Consider the following 23,708-nt stretch of genomic DNA (forward strand, 5'->3'; position numbering starts at 1 on the left):
GGAGAAGGGAATCCAGTACCTGAGGGAATTAGCCGTACGGGAAGTGATTTATGAGGATCCAGACCTCAGACAAACATCCAAAGACCCAGATGAAGTCAAGTGTACACGACCCATGTGTCAGAAGTTTGTACGGAGTGCACCATCATCATATGCCAGCTCATTGGCAATAATGGCCTGGAAAGAGGATGAGGAACCCACAGTGGATGAAGCGGCTAAACAACTCCGGCAGTACAAAGAAAGTCTCTCCTCTTCCTTACAGGCCTGCATCTCAGCTGTGGAGAAACTTTCTGAAGAGGTCCACCAACTTAAAGAGAATCTATCTTCCCCCCAACCTGAACCAACCAGTGTCCAACGACCAAAAGAGAACACTTGGGAGAAACTTTCTGAAAAGTTTCACCAACTTGAAGAGAGATTATTCTCCTCCGTACCTGTACAAAGCAGTGTCTCAGCTATCAGGGGTAGGCGTTCACCCACACAAGGAAGACGATATGGTGGGTACTCACCCCGTGCCACCCTGTGGTTTTACTTACGAGACCATGTAGAGGACATGAGAAAGTGGGATGGAAAATCTACCGCGACCCTAGAGGCACGGGTACGTGAGTTGCAAAAGAAAACAATCAGGAAAAAGGGATTCTCTGAAAAGTTTGCTGCTCCAACTTCCAGCAGACAGTCCTTCAAACACAGAAACGAAGAAGATTCTGACCAGGATTAGGGGGGCCCTGCCTCCAGCCAGGGGGAGGAAAGGGACAATCGAGTTTATTGGACTGTGTGGATTCGATGGCCTGGCACGTCAGACGCACAGAAGTATAAGGCTTTAGTAGACACCGGTGCACAATGTACTATAATGCCATCGAGCTATAAAGGACCAGAGCCCATCTATATTTGTGGAGTGACAGGGGGATCTCAGCAGTTGACTGTATTGGAGGCTGAAGTGAGTCTGACTGGGAATGAGTGGGAAAAGCACCGCATTGTGACTGGCCTGGATGCTCCATGTATCCTTGGCATAGACTATCTTAGAAGAGGATATTGCAAGGACCCAAAAGGGTTCCGGTGGGCTTTTGGTATAGCTGCCTTAGAGACAGAGAGCATTAAACAATTATCTACCTTGCCTGGTCTCTCAGAGGACCCCTCTGTTGTGGGGTTGCTGAGGGTCGAAGAACAGCAAGTGCCAATCGCTACCACAACTGTGCACCGGCGGCAATATCGCACCAACCGAGACTCCCTGATTCCCATCCATAAGCTAATTCGTCAATTGGAGAACCAAGGAGTGATCAGCAAGACCCATTCACCTTTCAATAGTCCCATATGGCCAGTGCGAAAGTCGAATGGCGAGTGGAGACTAACATTGGACTATCGTGGCCTGAACGAAGTCACGCCACCACTGAGTGCTGCAGTGCCAGACATGCTGGAACTTCAGTATGAGCTTGAGTCGAAGGCAGCCAAGTGGTACGCCACAATTGATATCGCTAATGCATTTTTCTCCATCCCTCTAGCAGCAGAGTGCAGGCCACAATTTGCCTTCACTTGGAGGGGAGTCCAATATACTTGGAATCGGCTGCCCCAGGGGTGGAAACACAGCCCTACCATTTGCCATGGACTGATCCAATCTGCTCTGGAGCAGGGGGAAGCTCCTGAACACCTGCAGTACATCGATGACATTATTGTGTGGGGTGACACAGCAGAGGAAGTTTTTGAGAAAGGGAAGAAAATAGTCCAAATCCTTCTGAAAGCCGGTTTTGCCATAAAACAAAATAAAGTCAAAGGACCTGCACGAGAGATCCAGTTTTTAGGAATAAAATGGCAAGATGGACGTCGTCAAATCCCAATGGATGTGATCAACAAAATAACAGCTATGTCTCCACCAACTAACAAAAAAGAAACACAGACTTTCCTAGGTGTTGTGGGGTTTTGGAGAATGCACATCCCAAATTACAGTCTGATTGTAAACCCGCTCTACCAAGTAACCCGTAAGAAGAATGAGTTTGAATGGGGCCCTGAACAACGACAAGCCTTTGAACAAATCAAGCAGGAAATAGTCCATGCAGTAGCCCTTGGGCCAGTTCGAACAGGACCAGATGTAAAGAATGTGCTCTACACTGCAGCCGGGGAGAACGGCCCCACCTGGAGCCTCTGGCAGAAAGAACCTGGGGAAACTCGAGGTCGGCCCCTGGGGTTTTGGAGTCGGGGATACAGAGGATTTGATGCCCGCTATACTACAACTGAAAAGGAGATATTGGCAGCATATGAAGGAGTTCGATCTGCTTCGGAGGTGGTCGGTACTAAAGCGCAGCTCCTCCTAGCACCCCGATTGCCAGTACTAGTCTGGATGTTCAAGGGAAGGGTCCCCTCTACGCATCATGCAACTGATGCTACATGGAGCAAGTGGGTTGCACTGATTACTCAGCGGGCTCGAATAGGAAACCCCAGTCGCCCAGGAATATTGGAAGTGATCATGGACTGGCCAGAAGGCAAATACTTTGGGATATCATCAGAGGAGGAGGTGGGTCGTGCTGAAGAAGTCCCGCTGTACAACCAGTTACCGGAGAATGAAAAGAAATATGCCCTGTTCACTGATGGGTCCTGTCGTATTGTGGGGAAGCATCGGAGATGGAAGGCTGCTGTATGGAGTCCTACGCGATGAGTTGCAGAAGCTGCTGAGGGAGAAGGTGAATCGAGTCAGTTTTCAGAAGTGAAGGCCATTCAGCTGGCTTTAGACATTGCTGAACGAGAAAAATGGCCAGTTCTCTATCTCTCTACGGATTCATGGATGGTAGCAAATGCCCTGTGGGGATGGTTACAGCAATGGAAGCAAAACAACTGGCAGCGCAGGGGCAAACCCATCTGGGCTGCTGCATTGTTGCAAGATATTGCTGCTCGGGTAGAGAACCTGGCTGTAAAGGTATGCCACGTAGATGCTCATGTGCCCAAGAATCGGGCTACTGAAGAACATCAAAACAACCAGCAGGTGGATCAGGCTGCTAAGATTGAAGTAGCTCAGGTGGACCTGGATTGGCAGCATAAAGGTGAATTATTTATAGCCCGATGGGCCCATGACACCTCAGGCCATCAAGGTAGAGATGCAACATACAGATGGGCTCGTGATCGAGGGGTGGACCTGACCATGGACGCTATAGCACAGGTTATTCATGATTGTGAAACATGTGCTGCAATCAAGCAAGCCAAACGGTCAAAGCCTCTTTGGTATGTGAGGAATGTTTTAACAATTCCAATTCGTGTCCATAAATTTGTGTCCATAAAGAATAATTCTGTTTGAATCCTGTCTGCCTCTGGGTCCTGCACTGGCAATTTAATTCTTGAACCACAGATGCAGTGTGCCCCAGTCTCCCCCTCATTCCAGTCAATTTATCACGTGTTCAGAAAACACTCCTTAAATTTATGAACCTGTTTGCTTTTGTTATTCCTGACTTCTAGTTCTAACAGTTACAGTTTTTTTTTTTCTGTCTTCTTCGAGATTGATTTAACACTGCTATAGATGTTATGTAGATGACTGTAAATAGCTGGGAAAGAATGTTTTAATTGCTCGTGAGTCGTCAACCTGTTTGGGAGTTTCAGAACAACTGATAACAACTAGTGACTGCTGGTGACTGTTATGAGATCCTTGGTATCTGGCCAGGGGGGCCAAGAGATTAAGAGGAAGAAAAAAGAAGCTGAAGGACGGTTGGGTGACAAGACCTGTGGAGAGTGTACAGAGAGTGTTCCATAAACTTGGAATAGTGCCGAGTAAGTACAAAGGGTGAGAGGAAGACTACGAGCCCTCAGCATGAAAGACCCCTAGAGACCCCCAGAGGAGACTGATGCGCATGCTCCAGTAGGAGGGACTGGACCCCGGAAGCTAATTATAATAATCTATTTTTTTTAGAAGTAGTAATGAATATGTATTAGTCTAGATGCATAAAAATCAGCTGCTTGATGTAACTGGTGTGCGTCCTGGTGGAGCGGAGACTCCCGGTGCACCCAGCGCTGTTTGCTTACCTCTATTCCTTTATATTCTTTTAATAAATCCTATTTTTTATTTAATCCTAATTTGAATCCTGAGCCATTTATAACAGAGGACGATGGCTGAAATATAAATATGGAGAGGCCTGGCAGATTGATTACATCACACTCCCTCAAACTCGCAATGGCAAGCGCCACGTACTTACAATGGGGGAAGCAACCACCGGATGGCTGGAAACATATCCTGTGCCTCATGCCACCGCCCGGAACACCATCCTGGGCCTTGAAAAGCAAGTCCTATGGCGACATGGCACCCCAGAAAGAATAGAGTCAGACAATGGGACTCACTTCCGAAACAACCTTATAGACACTTGGGACAAAGAACATGGTATTGAATGGGTGTATCACATCCCCTATCATGCACCAGCCTCCGGGAAAGTTGAATGATACAATGGCCTGTTAAAGACTACATTGAAAGCAATGGGCGCTGGGACGTTCAAAAACTGGGATACGCATTTGGCAAAGGCCACCTGGTTAGTCAATACTAGGGGATCTACCAACCGAGCTGGACCTGCCCAATCAAACCTGTTACGTACTGTAGATGGGGATAAAGTTCCTGTAGTGCATGTAAAAAATATGCTAGGTAAAACAGTCTGGGCTACTCCTGCCTCAGGAAAAGGCAAACCTATTCGTGGAATTGTTTTCGCTCAGGGACCTGGATACACTTGGTGGGTGATGCAAAAGAACGGAGAGGTCTGGTGTATACCTCAAGGAGATTTAATACTGGGTGAGAATAGCCCATAAACTGAATTGTACCATGTTAATTAATATATTATACTGTATGTTATCACTACCATGATTACTATAGGTGACTAATTAGAATGCATGGAAAAGAGTGTAACCTGAGCATGACATAAGTGGTATGGAATAAGGGGTGGATAGATGTCCTGGTTTCAGTTAGAACAGAAATAATTTTCTTCCTAGTAGCTGGTGGAATGCTGTGTTTTGGCTTAGGATGAGAAGAGTGCTGATAACACCCCGATGCTTTAATTGTTGCAGAGCAGTGCTTATACTAAGCCAAGGACATCTCAGTTTCTTGCTCTGTCCTGCCAACGAGCAGGCTGGGGGTGCAGCAGGAGCTGGGAGGGGACAGACCCAGGACAGGTGACCCAAACTAGCCAAAGGGGTATTCCATACCATCTGACGTCATGCTAAACAATATATAGGGGTGGCTAGCCGGGGGGAGGGGGCCGGACTGCTCGGGGTTAGGCTGGGCATCGGTCAGCGAGTGGTGAGCAATTGCATTGTGCATCACTTGTTTGTACATATTATTATTACTTTCCTATTATCACCATTGTATTATTATTATTATTATTATTGTTATTATTTTTTTGGTATTATTATTTTCCTGTCTTATTAAACTGTCTTTATCTCAACTCACGGGCTTCACTTTCCATTTCTCTCCCCCGTCCCAGAGAGGGAGGGGGGGAGGGTGAGCGAACGGCTGTGTGGTGTTTAGCTGCCGGCCGGGTTAAACCACGACATATGGCTGCTGCTTTTACATCATAATTGTACTTAATTGCATTGTTCCTAGCCGTGATAGTTCTCATTGCATGAGACTGGAGTGAGGGTGTGTTATGTTGTTGGTGAATCCGTCGCCATGATAGTTCAGTATTCTGAATCTGACCGGACCCATATCGGTTAATACGTTATTGATGAATCTGTGACTGTATCAGTTCAGTATCCTGAATCAGACCAGACCCGTAACAGTTAATCGGCTACACTCCCTTAACGCAATACCTTCAAAGAAGGGCAAGCAGCATAGAAAAAATAACATTGTTTGAAAATATAACTGATATTCAAACATAGCAGCATAGAAAAGTATCAGAAATGACAAAAAAACAAAGCTCAGACCAGCAGCAAGTTACAGCAACATTGGTAGTTGTGTCACTTGTGCTGTTATAACCAAGGTATCATTGCTAAATTTAGGAGTAAACATTTTGATGGCAAAAATTGCATCCCTTGATTACCTATGGTATGTTTAGACCCGTTTATTTCACTGAAGCATCTAAGTTCCTAACAGCCTGAGGTGTTAAAAAGTCAACATATTAAACTACACAACTGAAAACATTATTTGTAAAGCAGTCAAAGAAGGTTACCTCCCATTTCACAGTATTATTTGTTCTGGATGGTGTACCAATTTGCTCTTCTACAGTGGAACACTCTGGAGACTTGACAGAAAAGGAAATATGGGAAATTTTTTCATGCCAAGCCTATCAGAAAATACAGAAGGCTAAGAAGCAGCACTTTAAGACAACTGTATTTTAGCAGTAAAGGACCACCAACTCTTTTGATGAACAAAAATAGAAAGTTCTATTTCTCTGAGAAAACTTTAACAATTTTATTTTGTTCATTTTGTTCACAGGAATAAAATCATAACCGCTTACAAGTTATTTTAATTGTATACAAACTCTCTTTAGAGGTACACTTAAAACCCTCCAATAAAGGGGAAGCATAACTTCTCAATAGCAAGTTAAAAGTCATTAAGTACATTGGGGATGAAATATTAAATGTCTATAATTGCAGCACCCTCTTCATTCAGTGTGCAACTCCAAACACGAGGAAAGAAACCAGTGTACAGTACTAATACTGTTTAAATGACATAAGATTATACATTGCAGCATAAATAACAGTACATACATACACTCTTGGTACATGTTGGAATATATGTTTTCAAACAGAAGCACACCCAGTCAGAAGCACACTCCACGCATCCTCTCAAACAAACACACAGACACACACCATTCGTGCCCATTCACAGTATCTGAAAGTAGATTACTATGTTGTTTGGAGCTAGCACTTTTTATAAAAGCATATGCTAAAAGATCACGTCCACTGTACTCTTGCAGCATCACTCAGAATGATCACACACACACAAAAAAAATGGAAAAGTTAGTGCACAAACAAAATTAAGCTAAAAAAAGTCTGGAGTTCCAATCAAATGGTTAGTATAGCAATCCCACAATTGTGAAGACTAACTATAAGCTTTATAATCGATTAAGTTGCACAGTGCAAAGAAAGGTCCATTGACTCTTTTTGTAAAGGGAATTCTGGAAGCTACATGGGTAAGTTCAATGGACAGTTCATACATGCACATGACTAGGAACACCCAAAGTAGATTTGTACTCTTAGATTAGTCATTCTGAATCACGATGCACTTCTGAAGCATCAGCTCTACAAATTGGGCAGGTACGATTTGCCTGTAAAACCAGAAATAAAGTTTAATGTACGGACAAATACACTTGTTAAGGTAACTGCGTCTGAAACACAGAAACAAAATGAAATTGCCACTCTCAGTGATCGAGAGTACCCAAAGGGGACAATAAAAAAAATAAACCCTATGTGTGCCCTTTTTGCATTACTTTAGAATATGTGAAAATGACCTGATAGGTTTATAAACTCAAAGTTATGCTATTGAAAAGAAATATACAGTGGGCAGAGAAACCCACCGCCACCAGAGAAGCAAGACAAAGGTAGAAAAAGGTGTCCTATATTAGGGTACACTAGTCTTACTAGCTCTATTTGTCATGAATTACAGCTTTTTAGGCTCTCACTACCCCATTATCCAAGTAGAAGAGCAGAAGTCTACCATGCAGGCTTGGCCAAAGCTAGAAAGCTAAGCTGAGGGGAGGGGGAAGAGGAGGTTTTTTATTAACACATACAACACAACACATAGCCTGACTAAACAGCTTCAAAGCTCGCCTTGTGTAAAAGGTTTAAGTTTAGACCTTCCGTGAAAAACTTGTTCATAATGCACCAATTCATGAAATAATTCATGTTGGAAAGAACCTCCTGCTCAAAGCAGGGTCAGCTGTAAGGTCAGACCAGGTTACTTAGAGCTTTCTCCACTTAGGTCCTGAAAATATCCAGGATGGAGGCTGCACATAATTTCTGAACCCCTGTTCGACTAATTGCTCTTATTTATTTCATGAAATTAATTCCCCTTTGCATCTTAACATAACTGGTGCAAAGATGATTAAGGTACACATAATAATAATGCATCATATGCTGCAATGTGTATGCTCTCTTAACTTCAGGCAAACTAACTTTCTGTAACATAAGAACACAGAGCTGCACAACAAAATGAAATTATCATAAGAAATATTAAAAAGAAATTTTATAGCTGAACTGAAATGCATTTAGAAGAAAAGGATTTACAGTGTCATTAAAATTTTATCAAAACCTTCTTGGCTATAAAGCCAAGCTTCTTGGCTATAAAGCCATCAAAACTAAGATGTGCACCCTAGATTATAGTTAGTATTTACTTTTTTTCTGAAATGCGCATGATATTTCCTACTCTAAGTACTCTCAATCATTCATGATACATATTAAAACAGTTATTTTTTTACTTGCCCCAAGAACTGAAATTCATAGTGATGGGATGGATTCTGATAGGAGTGCTTTCTACCAGTGAAGATCATTCTCAAATTCCTTTAAAAATGACCCTATTCCAAATATTATTAGAAATATATATCTTTTGTTAATCACAAAAAAATAATATTTCTATAGTGTAGCAAAAAGAAGATAAATCCAGCTTCTGCATTTTTTTTGTTACTTTGGAGCCTAAATATTAAAAATGAGAAACAAGAGGTGAAATGCAGCATAAAATTAAAGAAAAACAGAAACTACAAACTAGGACATTATAAATTGCATCCAACACAGATTTTATTTCATTTACCTTAAGCCATTTATCAACACACTTGGCATGAAACTCGTGGTTACAGGGTAAGACTCTAAGTAGCTGCCTTGACTCAAAGTCACACATACACACTACGCACCTAAAAAAAATAAAGCAAATATCTTTAAACTTTCCAATTTCATAACAATAATTTAAATTCTATAGGCAACTTTGCTAAGCCACTATTGATCATATTTGAGAAGTTGTGGTAGTCCGGTGAAGTTTCCACTGACTGGAAGAGGGGAAACAACCCCCATTTTAAAAAGGGAAAAATAGGAAGACCTGGGAAACTACAGGCCAGTCAGTCTCACATCTGTGCCTGGCAAGATTATGGAGCAGATCCTCCTGGAAACTATGCTAAGGCACATGGAAAGTAAGGAGGTGAATGGTGACAGCCAACATGGCTTAACTAAGGGCAGATCGTGCCTGACAACTCTGATGGCCTTCTATGATGGAGTTACAGCATTGGTGAGTAGGGGAAGAGCAACAGACATCATCTACCTGGATTTGTGCAAAGCATTTGACACTATCCCCCCTGATACCCTTGTTTCTAAATTGGAGAGACATGGATTTGATAAATGGGCCACTTGGTGGATAAGGAATTGTCTGGATGGTCGCACTCAAAGAGTTGCGGTCAATTGTTCAAGGTCTGAGTGGATATCAGTAACGAGATGTGTTCCTCAGGGGTCAGAATTGGGACTAGCACTGTTTAACATCCTTGTTGGTGACATGGACAGTGAGTACATGCATGAAGAGTGCACCTGCAGCGAGTTTGCTGATGACACCAAGCTGTGTCATGCAGCTGACACACTGGAGGGAAGACATGCCATGTAGAGGGACCTTGACAGGATTAAGAGGTGGGACCATGCGAATTTCATGAACTTCTATAAGGCCAAGTGTGAGATCCTGTATCAGGCCCAGGCAATCCTAAGCACAAATACAGACTGGGCAGAGAATGGGTTGAGAGCAGCCCTGAGGAGGACCTGGGAGTACTGGTGGATGAAAAGCTCAACATGAGCTGGCAATGTGCGCTTGCAGCCCAGAAAGCTAACCATGTCCTGGGCTGCATCAAAAGAAGTGTGGCCAGCAGGTCTAGGGAGGTGATTCTCCCTCTCTAGTCTGCCCTCATGAGACCCCATCTGGAGTACTGTGTTCAGCTCTGGGGCCCCCAGCACAAGAAGGACATAGGTGTATTAGAATGAGTCCAGAGGAGGACAATGAAGATGATCAAGGGGTTGGAGCACCTCTCCTATGAGGAGAGGCTGAGGGAATTGGGGTTGTTCAGCCTGGAGAAGAGAAGGCTCCAGGGAGACCTTATAGCAGCCTTCCAGGGGGCCTACAGGAAAGCTGTGAAGGGACTCTGTCAGGAAGTGTAGTGATAGGACAAGGGGGAATGGATTTAATTAAAAAAGTGTTGGATTAGACATTAGGAAGAAATTCTTTACTCTGAGGGTGGTGGGGCACTGGAACAGGTTTCCCAGAGAAGCTGTGGATGCCCCCTTCCTGGAAGTGTTCGAGGCCACGTTGGATGGGGCTTTGAGCAACCTGGTCTAGTGGGAGGTGTCCCTGCCAATGGCAGGGGGGTTAGAACTAGATGATCTTTAAGGTCCCTTCAACCCAAACCATTCTATGTCTCTATGATTCTATAACTTATAAGGTACGTCTGCAAAAGTGTTTTGTTTTTTTTTTCTTTTTTTAACCACTGGAATATCTACAGCAATCAAACTTTTGTGGGTATAGCTCTTGTATACCAGTGTAAAATGAGAATTACTTTTTGATTTGTTCACCATGGGTTCAAATCCCAAAGCAGTCATGGGCTCAAACTCATACCCACAAGAGTTCACTGGCCCTAGTAGTAAATATATTGTATTACCATAATTCAAATATTGGAGTTAATATAATATAATATAATATAATATAATATAATATAATATAAACATCTGTTTCAGTTTTGAGTTTAATTTTAGCTATATTAAAATAACAAAATTACAAAACAACAGAAAACCAGATCTGAGTATTTTTCAAAGCCATAATTGAATAAATCACAGAATCATGGAATCACAGAATCACAGAATTGTAGGGGTTGGAAGGGACCTCAAGAGATCATTCGGTCCAACCCCCCTGCCAAAGCAGCTTCCCTAGAGCAGGCTGCCCAGGTAGGTGTCCAGACGGGCCTTAAATATCTCCAGAGAAGCAGACTTCACAACCTCCCTGGGCAGCCTGTTCCAGTGCTCCGTCACCCTCACCGTGAAGAAGGTCTACGGCATGTTGGTGCGGAACTTCCTGTGATCCATTTTTTGGCCACTGCCCCTTGTCCTGTCCCCACAAACCACTGAGAAGAGATTGGGCAAATCCCTCTGTCTCCCACACTTAAGGTATTTGTAAACATTGATAAGATCCCCTCTCAGTCTTCTTTTCTCCAGGCTGAACAGACCCAGGTCTCTCAGCCTTTCTTCATAGGGAAGATGCTCCAGGCCCTGTACCATCTTTGTGGCCCTCCACTGGACTCTTCCCAGGAGATCCCTGTCTTTTTTGTACCGGGGAGCCCAGAACTGGACACAATACTCCTGGTGAGGCCTGACCAGGTGTTTATGTGGCAAGGTTTTGGTAGCAGGGGGCCATAGGGGTTGCTTCTGTGAGAAGAATCTAGAAGCTGCCCCATGTTAGGTAAGGGCTCCACTGCTGACCAGAGCTGAGCCAGTAAGTGGTGTTGTTTGTGCCTCTGTGAGAGCAGATTTAAGACAGGGAAAAAAACAACACTGTGACACACAGCAGATGGGAGAGTGAGAAGAGTGAGAAACAGCCTTGCAGGTGCCAAGGTCAGTAAAGAAAGAGGGGGAGAGGTGCTCCAGGCGCCGGAGCAGAAGTCCCCTGCGGCCTGTGGTGAGGACCATGGTGAAGCAGGCTGTCCCCCTGCAGCCCATGGGGTACCACAGTGGAGCAGGGTTCCACACTGCATCCCGTGGAGGAGACCACAGTGGAGCAGGTGGACCTGCACTGACGGAGGCTGAGGCCTGTGGAAGACTCCTGCCGGAGCAGATTCCGGTCTGTATCTCTAGCCTGTGAAGAGGAGACCATGCAGGAGCAGGTGACTTCGCAGGAGCTGCTGCCCGTGGGGGATCCAGGCTGGAGCAGTTTGCTCCTGAGGGATGGACTAGTAGACAAGCTAGGTGCGTGTGTTGATCTGCTTGAGGGTAGGAAGGCTCTGCAGGAGGATCTGGAAAGGCTGCACCGATGGGCTGAGGTCAACTGCATGAAGTTTAACAAGGCCAAGTGCCGGGTCCTGCACCTGGGGCGCAATAACCCCAAGCAGAGCTACAGGCTGGGAGATGAGTGGTTGGAAAGCTGCCAGGCGGAGAAGGACCTGGGAGTGATGGTGGACAGTCAGCTGAATATGAGCCAGCAGTGTGCTCAGGTGGCCAAGAAGGCCAACAGCATTCTAGCTTGTATCAGAAACAGTGTGGCCAGCAGGTCTAGGGAAATGATCGTCCCCCTGTACTCCGCTCTGGTGAGGCCGCACCTTGAGTACTGTGTTCAGTTTTGGGCTCCTCGCTACAAGAAGGACATGGAGGTGCTTGAGCGGGTCCAGAGAAGGGCGACGAAGCTGGTGAGGGGCCTGGAGAACAAGTCCTACGAGGAGCGGCTGAGGGAGCTGGGCTTGTTCAGCCTGGAGAAAAGGAGGCTCAGGAGCGACCTTATCGCTCTCTGCAGGTACCTTAAAGGAGGCTGTAGCGAGGTGGGGGTTGGTCTATTCTCCCATGTGCCTGGTGACAGGACGAGGGGGAATGGGCTAAAGTTGCGCCAGGGGAGTTTTAGGTTGGATGTTAGGAAGAACTTCTTTACCGAAAGGGTTGTTAGACATTGGAACGGGCTGCCCAGGGTAGTGGTGGAGTCACCATCCCTGGAAGTCTTTAAAAGACGTTTAGATGTAGAGCTTAGGGATATGGTTTAGTGGGACTGTTAGTGTTAGGTCAGAGGTTGGACTCGATGATCTTGAGGTCTCTTCCAACCTAGAAATTCTGTGATTCTGTGATTCTGTAAAGTCAAGGTAGATGACATCCACTGCTCTCCCCCTGTCTACACAACTAGTGATGCCATCATAGAAGGCTATGAGATTGGTAATCATAGAATCATAGAAAGGCTTGGGTTAGAAAGGACTTTCAAGATAATCCAGTTCCAACCTCCCCCTGCAATGGGCAGGTATGCCACCCACTACATCAGGTTGGCCCAAGGCCTCATCCAACCTGGTCTTTAACACCTTCAGGGATTGGGCATACACAACTTCTCTGGGCAGTCTGTGCCTCACCACCCTCTGAGTGAAGAATTTCTTCCTAAAATCTAATCTAAATCTCCTGTCTTTTAGTTGAAAACCATCCCCCCTTGTCCTTTCATTGTCTGACTGAGCAAAAAGTTGTTCTCCATCTTTTTATAAGCCCCTTTAAGTATTGAAAAGATACAATAAGGTCACCCTAGAGCCTTCTCTTCTTCAGGCTGAACATCCCAAAAATCTCCTTCACATTTTTAGTATGAAAAATGTTTCCCTTAAATTGCATCTATATTCAGTTGTACATGTTTTATTAATACATTTCTTCCCCAGGTACATTATCAACTTAAGTTATCTGTTAACTTGTTTAACAGATAACTTAACAGATTACTTTACTGTTTTACAGATAACTTAACAGATAACTTTAACAGATCTGTTATCTTGTTTAATTTCAAACATTTGACAGCTCTCTATATCACTTTCAATGCCTCACACCTATAGCTCATTTCTCTTTATGTAGATCTTTTAAACAGAATTAATCCTAAAAATAAGAGAATATAGCTGTTAACCTCAAATACTCTCAAAAGCTCTTCCAGAAGAACTTGAAATGTTAGCACTTGGAAAATATTTCAATATAGGTTGAATTCCAAGTTGATGATGCCCTTTTAATACCTAGTATAGAAAATAAAAATTTGGAAGACTTTTAAAAAATACCGATTAACTAAAAGTGAACATCTAATTTAAGTGAAGACGGTACAGAAATTTAAAGCCAAGATAAACAATATCTGATTTGAAAAATGGTTTAAGATAATTTATCATTTTTATTTGTGTGCTTTTGGAGTGCTTGTGTTACAGTATTTATCCAGTTGAGGCTGCAGCCTAAAGGAATGGAAACACAGTCATGTAAAGTATGTAAATTTGAGATAGGTGTACTTACAACGTCTGTTCCGATTGGTGGTTGTTTGGATTGAACCTGTAAGATGGAAGCTGTTCTATGTCCGCCTTTGTCAGTCCTTGAGGTTTGGCTTCTCCTAGACGTTCTGCCAAATTCAGCAGTGCCTAAAACCCAAGAAAATTGGGCTTTTTAACATTCAAACAAGCTCCAGCTCTACCAGGATTGATTTTTTCTGCCTTGTCACTATCCCACCAGGTAGCACAATCCAACTCTCCATCAGGAGATATTTAGTCTTCTCTCTTTGCAACTGCACGCACTATGGAAATATGTCTTTTAAGTTTTGATCATTGATAAATCATTCTGAACTGCATACGATAGTATCTTTGGGATTTTCAAACATCCATTATACAACAGCATCTGCATTCACAGCTTGATACATGTTTTGCTTTGTAAGGGAACCCCACCACCACCCCAACTCCAGTAGTGTGAGTAACCAGAAAAAAAATGTCACCAAACTTGCTTTCTAGGAATACGAAATGAGCCTAGATCTATGTATGAATCCAAGAGTTAAAAGGGACAACTTTTGACTCCCATTACACTTCTTGGGCTAGTTGAACTGAGACATGAAGAATTTATGTCAAACCTTTGGAAACAAGGGCATGACATCAAATGGAAAAGGAGACACTTCCTGATTAAATGTACTAATTTGTACAGGTAGAAAACTGTACCTAAGTGCTCCTCATGTAAATAATTTCTGCTCCCTCATGAGGGACTCCAGAAAAGCATCACTATCAATTTGATAGAGAACTGAAACACATAAGTTAAGATATTTGATGAAAGATGCAAAGAGTACAGATCACAGACAGAACTCAAATAGCCCAAAACCTGGAACCCAACATCTCAGCTACCAGATAATGCTTCTTTTTACTGGCACAAGAATCATTATAGGAGAGCTTGTCATTATATTGTAAATGCTATGCAACTGCATAAATACACAACTTTGAGAAGAAGCAAGGCAAAAGAGATATATGAGGAGGGGTAGGTGGCAGCTGAGGCTTTCTGAACAGAATATGTTGGCAGCCTGAGAAGCAGCAAGAAAAAGAGTTGGGAACAGATCTCAATTTTCTGACACCACTGATATTTTATTTCAAAATATGTCACTTGCTGTACTCTCCTTATTGTCAAAAGAAAATGTGTATTAAGAGATTCTTGTCAACATCACATTTAGCTGAATTCATCCTATAATGTTAACACTAATCTGTAAAGTTAGCAAGGCATGTAAAAAGCACTGTTATAATATATTCAAAAGAATAGGATATTTATGCTCGATATTTAAAAATCAAGTAAAATGCAAAAAGAAGAGTTGCATCTAGAATGGAAAATTGAGGAGTTCTACCTTTGCTAATCTGAAATAATAGATTCTGTGAAAAGTCAATAGATACAAAGTCACAGTATTTCTAACATCTAGTGTTAGAAACTAGTATGAAAAGAATGTTTTGGGTACTGGAACAGGTTCCCCAGGGAAGTTGTCACAGCAGCAAGACTGATGGAGTACAAGAAGTGTTTGGATTATGCTCTCAGACATACAGTTTAATTTTTAGGTAGTCCTGTGTAGAGCCAGGAGTTGGATTCAATGATTCTTGTGGGTCCCTTCCAACTCAGGATATTCTACATGTATGATTCTATGTTTCTAGATTCTGTCTCCATAAATATTACATTTATTTAATCCTGGGTTAGTCTTTGAAAAGCAAAAGGCCACTTAACTTCATGTACTGAGTTAATCTCTGTTTCTCGTGAATTTTTACTTCACACACCAACCTCATAGTTTTCCACTTCTCCATCTTCCACATCCAACTCAAAACTGAAAGCTGGTCCAACTGCAGGTGGCACTGGAAGCACTGATCTGCCAGAAGAACAAACAGTAAGACTCAACTTGCTGAATGAAAGCATGCAGAGGTAGAATTATGTTACTGAACCTTCTTAAATCAACAAATTCTAAGGATCAGTAACAATGTTAAACTTGTGATTAAGAATTAAAATTCAAAGTAAAGGAGTAAAAAGAAAGCTAATTATTCCACTTTTTGATACTTGTATTATATTTTAAATTGCATGTTTATTGCAATGACAACTCATACTTCCAATAAGGCTCAGTGTTATTACAGAAACTAATCTCTTGATAGCCTGCATCACAGAGTTAATATTAATATTGAACAGAGTTTCTTGTTTTATATTTTACTCATTTAAATATATAGAATATAAGAAAGATAACCCAGTTTCACCTAGCTCCCTGATACAAAAGAATTCAAGCACTCTAATACACATAATGAAGATAATTACATTATACTGCTGGGCCTTCTTCCACATTGACAACTTTCCAACTTCCACATTGACAGTAGAATCAAGTATACAATTCCCAAATAACATGGATTTGGTCAGAGAATAACCTCTTCAGATATAAAGGCAAAAGACAACATTTTTTCTGTTTGTTTGTTTGTTTTGTTTTGTTTTGTTAAAAAAAGCATCTTCATCCCGAGACAGTAATATGGGTCAAAGTTTAATGAGCATCCATAGAAATAAAATATCTTCAGCACTATAAATGTCATCTAATTAATCATGAATGATTGTGATACACTGTGCTTGAATAGACAGGCAAGTATCTATAACATCAGAGCAGGCTTTGTCAGAATGCACAATGCAAAGTTTAACAACTTCACTGAATCATAAATCCTGGTGCTATATTGATGCAAGTCAAACTGTGGACTCAGACACTATTGATGTTGTTGCAAAACAACAAATGACAAAGTTGGATTATCTCCCTGTCAATGCCACCTTTAGAATAAATCCTCATTTTCCAAGCATGTTGTATTCATTTCAAAAACCAAACCTACAAAGAACAATAAATCCTATGCCACACATCTAAACTACAGGAGATGGGATCTACTTTAAAAGGTTACTGACAATCCCTTAATGTTACTTCTCCCACCCCTTCTTTTCCAGAAATCATTAATCAGGTGCAGAAGTTCAAAAGCTGTAAAAGATTAGTCACTCAGAAGAAAAAAACAAAACAAAACAAAGCACCCGCACCCAGAAGGTTCCCCTCATTAAGTTTTAGCAATTATTTAAGAGTAAATTTATTTGCTTGGTGTTTTTTATTTGTTTGTTTGTTTTTATTTTGTTTTTCTTTGTAAGCACTGTTAGATCTTTATCCTACATAAGTAGGCTTTAGTATGTAACTATGGGCATAACCCATAGCGATCAGCCAAGAATCAAGTGTAACCATTCTACATTGAACATCTTTAAGGAGATTTCAACAGAAAGAAGAAACATATTAGAACCCAAGAGTATACTATCTTTAAACTCTTCACTTGTACTTGTTTTTAACTTGTTCAGGTGTGTATGCTGTTCAAATAGACTGAAAAATTCAAATATAACTACAGGTTTTCTTCCTCCTTGGGTTTGGCTAAACAGTCTCTACTCTGTGAAAGAGCCCAAACATTAAAAAAAAAAAAAAAGAAAAAAAAAAGAAAAGAAACACATTGAGGGGATCAGCTAGCTTACGGAGTTATTTAGTAGTCTACAAGTATAATGTACATATGTGACTTACAGCACATATGGTAATAGGCTGGAATGGTATGGATGTGGTGGTATTGTTTGCTGTGATTGGTATCTACTGCGTCCTGTGAGTCTTCGAGGCATAAAAGGTGTGTAAGGCTGTAAAAAGGGAGAAAAACTTCAATATTTTATTGTCTTATTTAATAATGAAATTAAATGAAATGTGAATGTTGAAATACTTTTTTAAATAAGGCATAATCCAAAAAAAAATCTAAACAAATCCAAGCCAAAACACATCAGCCTCTCTGAAAAATTGTTTTGACCAGAAAATCTCATCAGTAATATACAATTATGCCATCCTGCAGGAAAAAAAACAAACATAACAATGCTCATCAGAAAATCTTGCAAGCTAACTAATAAGCATTTTATAAGGCTTAGCTTATATGTAGCCTGGTTTGGACAGACAGGACTTGAATTGGTGACCATGTTGCAAATCAAGAGCCCAAGACTTTCGACCTGATGCTATGTACAGACTTGTGTAGAAATGAGTTTTTTTAAACAATGTACATGTATATACAGGTTGTTTTTTTTTTGGTATAAGCCAAATATCCATTGGGGGCGGTATTGAGTTTACCTAGCAACGATTGGGTTTATCTAGCAAGGTCTTAGTAGCTGTAGGGGTGGCCTCTGTGAGAACAGTCCAGAAGAGCCAGTTTCAGCCAGATCCAAAAGGGCCCCACCACTGGCCAATGCTGTTTTCGCCTCCATGATAGCATATTTAAGAAAGGGAAAAAAACTGCTGCACAACAGCAGCTGGGAGAGAAGAGTGAGAAAATGTTGAGAGAAATAATTCTGCAGACACCAAGATCACTGAAGAAGAAGGGGGAGGAAGCAGAAGTTCCCATGCAGCCCGTGGAGAAGACCATGATGGAGCAGGCTGTCTCCCTGCAGTCCATGGTGCCCCACTCTGGAGCTGGGGAAGAGAGTGAGGATGAAGGTGTGGTAGTAACAAAGCCTTATGGAATAACCATAACCCCCATTTCCCTTTATTGCTCAGGGGGAGGAGGTAGAAGAGGGTGGATGGTGGGGAAGGTATTTTTAGTTTGCTTTTAATTCTCACTGCTCCAGTTTCTTGTTAATTGGCAATAAATTACATTAATCTGTAATTAATCTGTTTCCCTGTGATGGTAATTGGTGATGGTAATTACCTGTGATGGTAATTGGTTGAGATAACTGTCCTTATCTCAACTCCTGAGCACTTTTTATCATATTTTTTCACCCTGCCTTACTGAGGAGGGGGAGTAAGAGAGCAGCAAGGTGGTTCTCAGCTACCCATCATTGTTAAACCACAACGGGGGTGCTGCCGGAATGCTCCACAGTAAAACCTTCATGTTAAATAAAGAGAAAGGTATGAAATGAATAAATAAATAAATCATATTCAGAGCTGTGCTCAGTTACTCTCAGGAGAAGGGGTTGTAGCCTTTCAATATTTTAAAGAATACAAGTTGTGTATCTAAATAGCATCTAAATAGACATTCAAGTTTCAACACATTCTTTCCATAAGAGAAAAAGACACCACTTTCCTATGTTTTGATTTTCATGCAAAGCTCTTCAATTTACTTACATAAGATCTCAGCCTGCTAAAATGGAGGCATGTGAAGAATTGTAACACAGATATAAATTGTATTTTTAATACATATTTAATAGTGAAAAAAAAGATAGCTTGATTTTAGAACCAAAATTCATGCACTACTACAATGATATTCAGAGGCCTTGATGCATTTACTTTTACGAAAAAGGATTGATCAAAGATTCATAGAGTCATAGAATGGTTTGGGTTGAAGGGACCTTAAAGATCATCTAGTTCTAACCCCCCTGCCATTGGCAGGGACACCTCCCACTAGACCAGGTTGCTCAAAGCCCCATCCAACGTGGCCTCGAACACTTCCAGGAAGGGGGCATCCACAGCTTCTCTGGGAAACCTGTTCCAGTGCCCCACCACCCTCAGAGTAAAGAATTTCTTCCTAATGTCTAATCCAACACTTTTTTAATTAAATCCATTCCCCCTTGTCCTATCACTACACTTCCTGACAGAGTCCCTTCACAGCTTTCCTGTAGGCCCCCTGGAAGGCTGCTATAAGGTCTCCCTGGAGCCTTCTCTTCTCCAGGCTGAACAACCCCAATTCCCTCAGCCTCTCCTCATAGGAGAGGTGCTCCAACCCCTTGATCATCTTCATTGTCCTCCTCTGGACTCATTCTAATACACCTATGTCCTTCTTGTGCTGGGGGCCCCAGAGCTGAACACAGTACTCCAGATGGGGTCTCATGAGGGCAGACTAGAGAGGGAGAATCACCTCCCTAGACCTGCTGGCCACACTTCTTTTGATGCAGCCCAGGACATGGTTAGCTTTCTGGGCTGCAAGCGCACATTGCCAGCTCATGTTGAGCTTTTCATCCACCAGTACTCCCAGGTCCTCCTCAGGGCTGCTCTCAACCCATTCTCTGCCCAGTCTGTATTTGTGCTTGAGATTGCTCTATTGTGTTTATGTAGCAAGGTAGCAGGAGGGCTGCAGGGGTGGCCTCTGTGAGAAAAATCTTGCAGCTGTCCCATATTAGAGAAGAGACACTTCCAGCCAGATCTAAAAGGGACACATCGCTGGACAGAGCCGAGCCAATAAATGTTGTTTGCACCTCTGTGAGAGCATCCTTAAGAAAGGGGAAAAAACTGCTGCTCCACAACAGCTGGGAGAGAGAGAGGAGTGAGAAACAGACCAGCAGACACCAAGGTCAGTGAAGAAGGAGGGGGAGGAGGTGCTCCAGGTGCCGAAGCAGAATTTCTCCTGTGGCCATTAGAGAGGACTATGGTGGAGTAGGTTGTCCCCCTGCAGCCCATGGTGTACCACAGTGGAGCAGATTTCCACACTGCAGCCTGTGGAGGAGCCCACAGTGGAGTAAGTGGATCTGCCCTGAAGGAGACTCCAGCCTGTAGAGAACCCCTGCTGGATCAGACTCCAGGCTGGACCTGTAGCCTGTGGAAAGGAGACCACGCAGGAGCAGGTGACCTGGCAGGAGCTGCTGCCCGCAGGGGATCCATGTTGGAGCAGTGTGCTTCTGACAGATGGACCCCGTGGTATGGACCCATATTTGAAGCAGTCTTGAAAAGCTGCTGCCTGTGGGCAGCCCACTCAGGATCAGTTTGGGAAGGACTGCATCCCATGGGAGGGACCCCACATGGGAGCAGGGGAAGAGAGTGACCATGAAGGAGCCGTGGAGACGAAGTGTTACGGACTGAACGCAACCCTCATTTCCCGTTCCCTTGTGCCACTCGGGGGGAGGAGGCGGAAGAGGGTGGATGGGGGGAGATGTTTTTGGTTTCTTTCCTTTGTTTCTCACTTCTCTAGCTTGTTAGTAATAGGTAATAAATTTCTTTAATCTCCCTATGCTGAGTCTGTTTAGCCTGTGATGATAATTTTTAAGTGATCTCCCTGTCTTTATCTCAACCCTTGAGCTCTCCTCATTATATTTTCTCTCCCTTTCCCTTTAAGGAAGGGGAGTGAGAAAGAGGTTCTGGTGGAGCTCAGCTGCCCAGCTGGGTAAAACCACCACAACATCACATCAGGTCCCATGTAGTTATGCACCTTCACATTCCTTAGATGGTCTTGAACCTGATCTTCTCCTTCAGTGGACAGTTCATCATTGTAGTACTCCAGTACTATATTTTGTTTTCTTTTAGATTTTGTTAGCATGTTTTCATTCTTCCAAGTTTGAGGCTTCAGGATATGTAAAGTAAGTCTAACTTAAAAATCGACTACCCTGACTTTCCACAGCTGCAGCCAGTACTTAATTACAAAAATACCATTTCTTAATAAAATGGCTATAGCTTAGAGCAAAGATCAGTAACCTGAAATCAGCATGCCTGAAAATGTAGTACAAAAAAGCAATACTTACAACTCCAAATGAAACTTCTTGGTGTAAAGGATCATGGGATAAGAATTGGAAAGGAGCTGAGGAAGTCAGTGTTGGTGGATGAGTTGATGGAGGGTAGGGAAAGCTTCCTATAGGAAGATGGTCTCCAAACAGTTCTACTTCATTGTCTATCCTTTGAAGTGGCTAAAGGAAACACAAGGTTTGTTCTATTTATTTTTTTTTAATACCAAAAAAACCCACAATCTAATTATATGTTATGAGGAGTTGTGGAAATTTTAGTGGAGTTTTATTGGGTATATGTGGCAAGATTTTGCTAGTGGTGGTGGTGGCTGCAGGGATAGTCTCTGTGGGAAGAGGTCATGAACTGCCCTGTGCCAGACACAGCCAGTTCTATCTGGCTTGGCAATTCACCAAAACTGAGCCAATCAGTGAAGCTTCTGTGAAAACCAATTTAAGAAAAGGGAAACAAAATCTGGATGGAGAGTAGGAGGGAACAAAAAAGAGTGAAAATCAGCAGAGGTAACACCAAGGTTAGACAAGGAGGGGGAGGAGGTGCTCCATGAAACCAGGGCAAATATTCCCTACAGCCCATGGAGGACCCATATTGGAACAGATCGATATTTCCTGAAGGAACTGCTGCCTGTGGAGAATCCATGCCAGGGCAGATTTTCCTGGTAGGACTGCAGCCCATGGAAAAACCCACACTGGAGCAGAGGAAAGATGTGAAAAAGGTGCGGCAGAAAGTGACTGTTGTGTGCTGACACATACACACACCAAACCCCTTTTTGCTGTTCCTCCCTTTTTGCTAGTGTCAGAGATTCCTGAGGGCTGGTCTAAGCACTGAAGACTGAGGCAAAGAAGGCATTCAGTAATTCTGCCTTCTCTGTATCCTTTGTCAACAGGGCACCCACCTCATTAAGCAGTGGGCTCACATTCCTTAGTCTTCCTTCTGTTATTGCTATATTTGAAAAAACCCTTCTTGTCCTTGACATTCCTTGCCAGATTTAATTCCAGATGGGCCTTGGCCTTCCTTGTCACATCCCTACATCCTTTGACAACATCCCTATATTCTTTCCAAGTAGCCTGTCCCCTTTTCCACATTCCATATACTTCCTTCTTCCATTTGAGTCTTTCCAGGAGCTCCTTGCTCATCCAAGCAGGTCTCCTGCCCCCTTTGCTTGCCTTCTTACTCATAGGAATACATAGATCTTGAACTTGGAGAAAGTGATGCTTGAATACTGAGCAGCTCTCTTGGACCTCCTTTCCTTCTAGGGCTGTGACCCATGGGATTCCTCCAAGTAGGTCCCTGAAGACGCCAAAGTTTGCTTTCCTGAAGTCCAGGGCTGAAATCCTACTTCTTGCCCTGCTTCCTCCTTGCAAGATCCTGAACTCCACCATCTCACGGTCACTGAAGCCAAGGCTGCTCCCAACCTTCAAATCTCCAACCAGCCCTTCTCTGTTTGTAAGTACAAGGTCCAGCAGTAGCACACCTCTCCTCGTTGTCTCCTTGACTACCTGCATCAAAAAGTTATCATCAGTGCTCTGCAGGAACCCCCTGGACTGTTTGTGCCTAGCTGTATGGTCTTTCCAGCAGATATCAGGGTGGTTGAAATCCCCCATGAGAACCAAGGCCTGTGATTGTGAGGCTATTTCCAACTGTTTGTAGAACCTCATCTACCTCCTCTTCCTGATCAGGCAGCCTGTAGCAAGCTCCCACAACAGTATCAGCCATGATAGCCTGCCCTTTAATCCTTACCCATAAGCTCTCAACTTGCTCTTCATCCACCCCTAGGCAGAGCTCGATGCATTCCAGTTGCTTTCTCACATAAAGTACAACTCCACCACCTCACCTTCCTGTCCTGTCTTTCCAAAAAAGCACAGAGCCCTCCATGACAGCATTCCAATCATGTGAGTTATCCCACCATGTTTCTGTAATTGCGATGAGATCATAGCCTTGCGACCTCACACAGATCCCCAGTTCATCCTGTTTATTTCCCGTGCTACGTACACTGCTATAAAAGCATTTCAGGGAGGTGATCGAGCCTATAGGTTTCCCAGGAGGGGTATGCGAGGATCCTTCATAGGCATGCCCTGCACTCACTTCCCCAGCTGCATGCACCCACTGGAGGCATCCTGACTTCAGCCACTTATTGCTACCTACCCTGTATCTGTAATTCTCCCCTTCCCCCATCTGTCCTAGTTTAAAGCTCTCCTTACCAGGTTGCCCAACCTGTTTGCAAAGACACATGTGCCCCTCCTAGTGAGGTGGATCCCTTCTCTCCCCATCAGTTCTTGATCTTCAGCAGGGTTCTATGGTCGTAGAAGCCAAATCCTTGTTCCCAACACTAGTGGTGCAGCCAGTCGTTAACTTGGAA

The 23,708-nt window shown here is 43.0% G+C and overlaps 1 protein-coding gene and 1 pseudogene across 1 annotated transcript in view; one reads left to right on the forward strand and one right to left on the reverse strand.

The window, feature by feature from the left end:
- LOC137847031 (very low-density lipoprotein receptor pseudogene) overlaps nt 1-23,708 on the forward strand; it is a 456,685-nt pseudogene that overhangs the window by 93,786 nt on the left and 339,191 nt on the right.
- The window catches only part of LOC137847012 (E3 ubiquitin-protein ligase RNF38-like), a 174,633-nt gene continuing 157,291 nt past the window's right edge, over nt 6,367-23,708 (reverse strand). The window contains 6 exon segments of the mRNA XM_068665216.1: nt 6,367-7,217; nt 8,696-8,795; nt 13,897-14,018; nt 15,673-15,757; nt 17,459-17,565; nt 21,355-21,516. Coding sequence (XP_068521317.1) covers nt 7,155-7,217; nt 8,696-8,795; nt 13,897-14,018; nt 15,673-15,757; nt 17,459-17,565; nt 21,355-21,516 — 639 coding nt within the window. The 3' untranslated portion in view covers nt 6,367-7,154.

Source organism: Anas acuta, chromosome W (assembly GCF_963932015.1).
Source record: "Anas acuta chromosome W, bAnaAcu1.1, whole genome shotgun sequence".
NCBI classification, from domain to species: domain Eukaryota; kingdom Metazoa; phylum Chordata; class Aves; order Anseriformes; family Anatidae; genus Anas; species Anas acuta.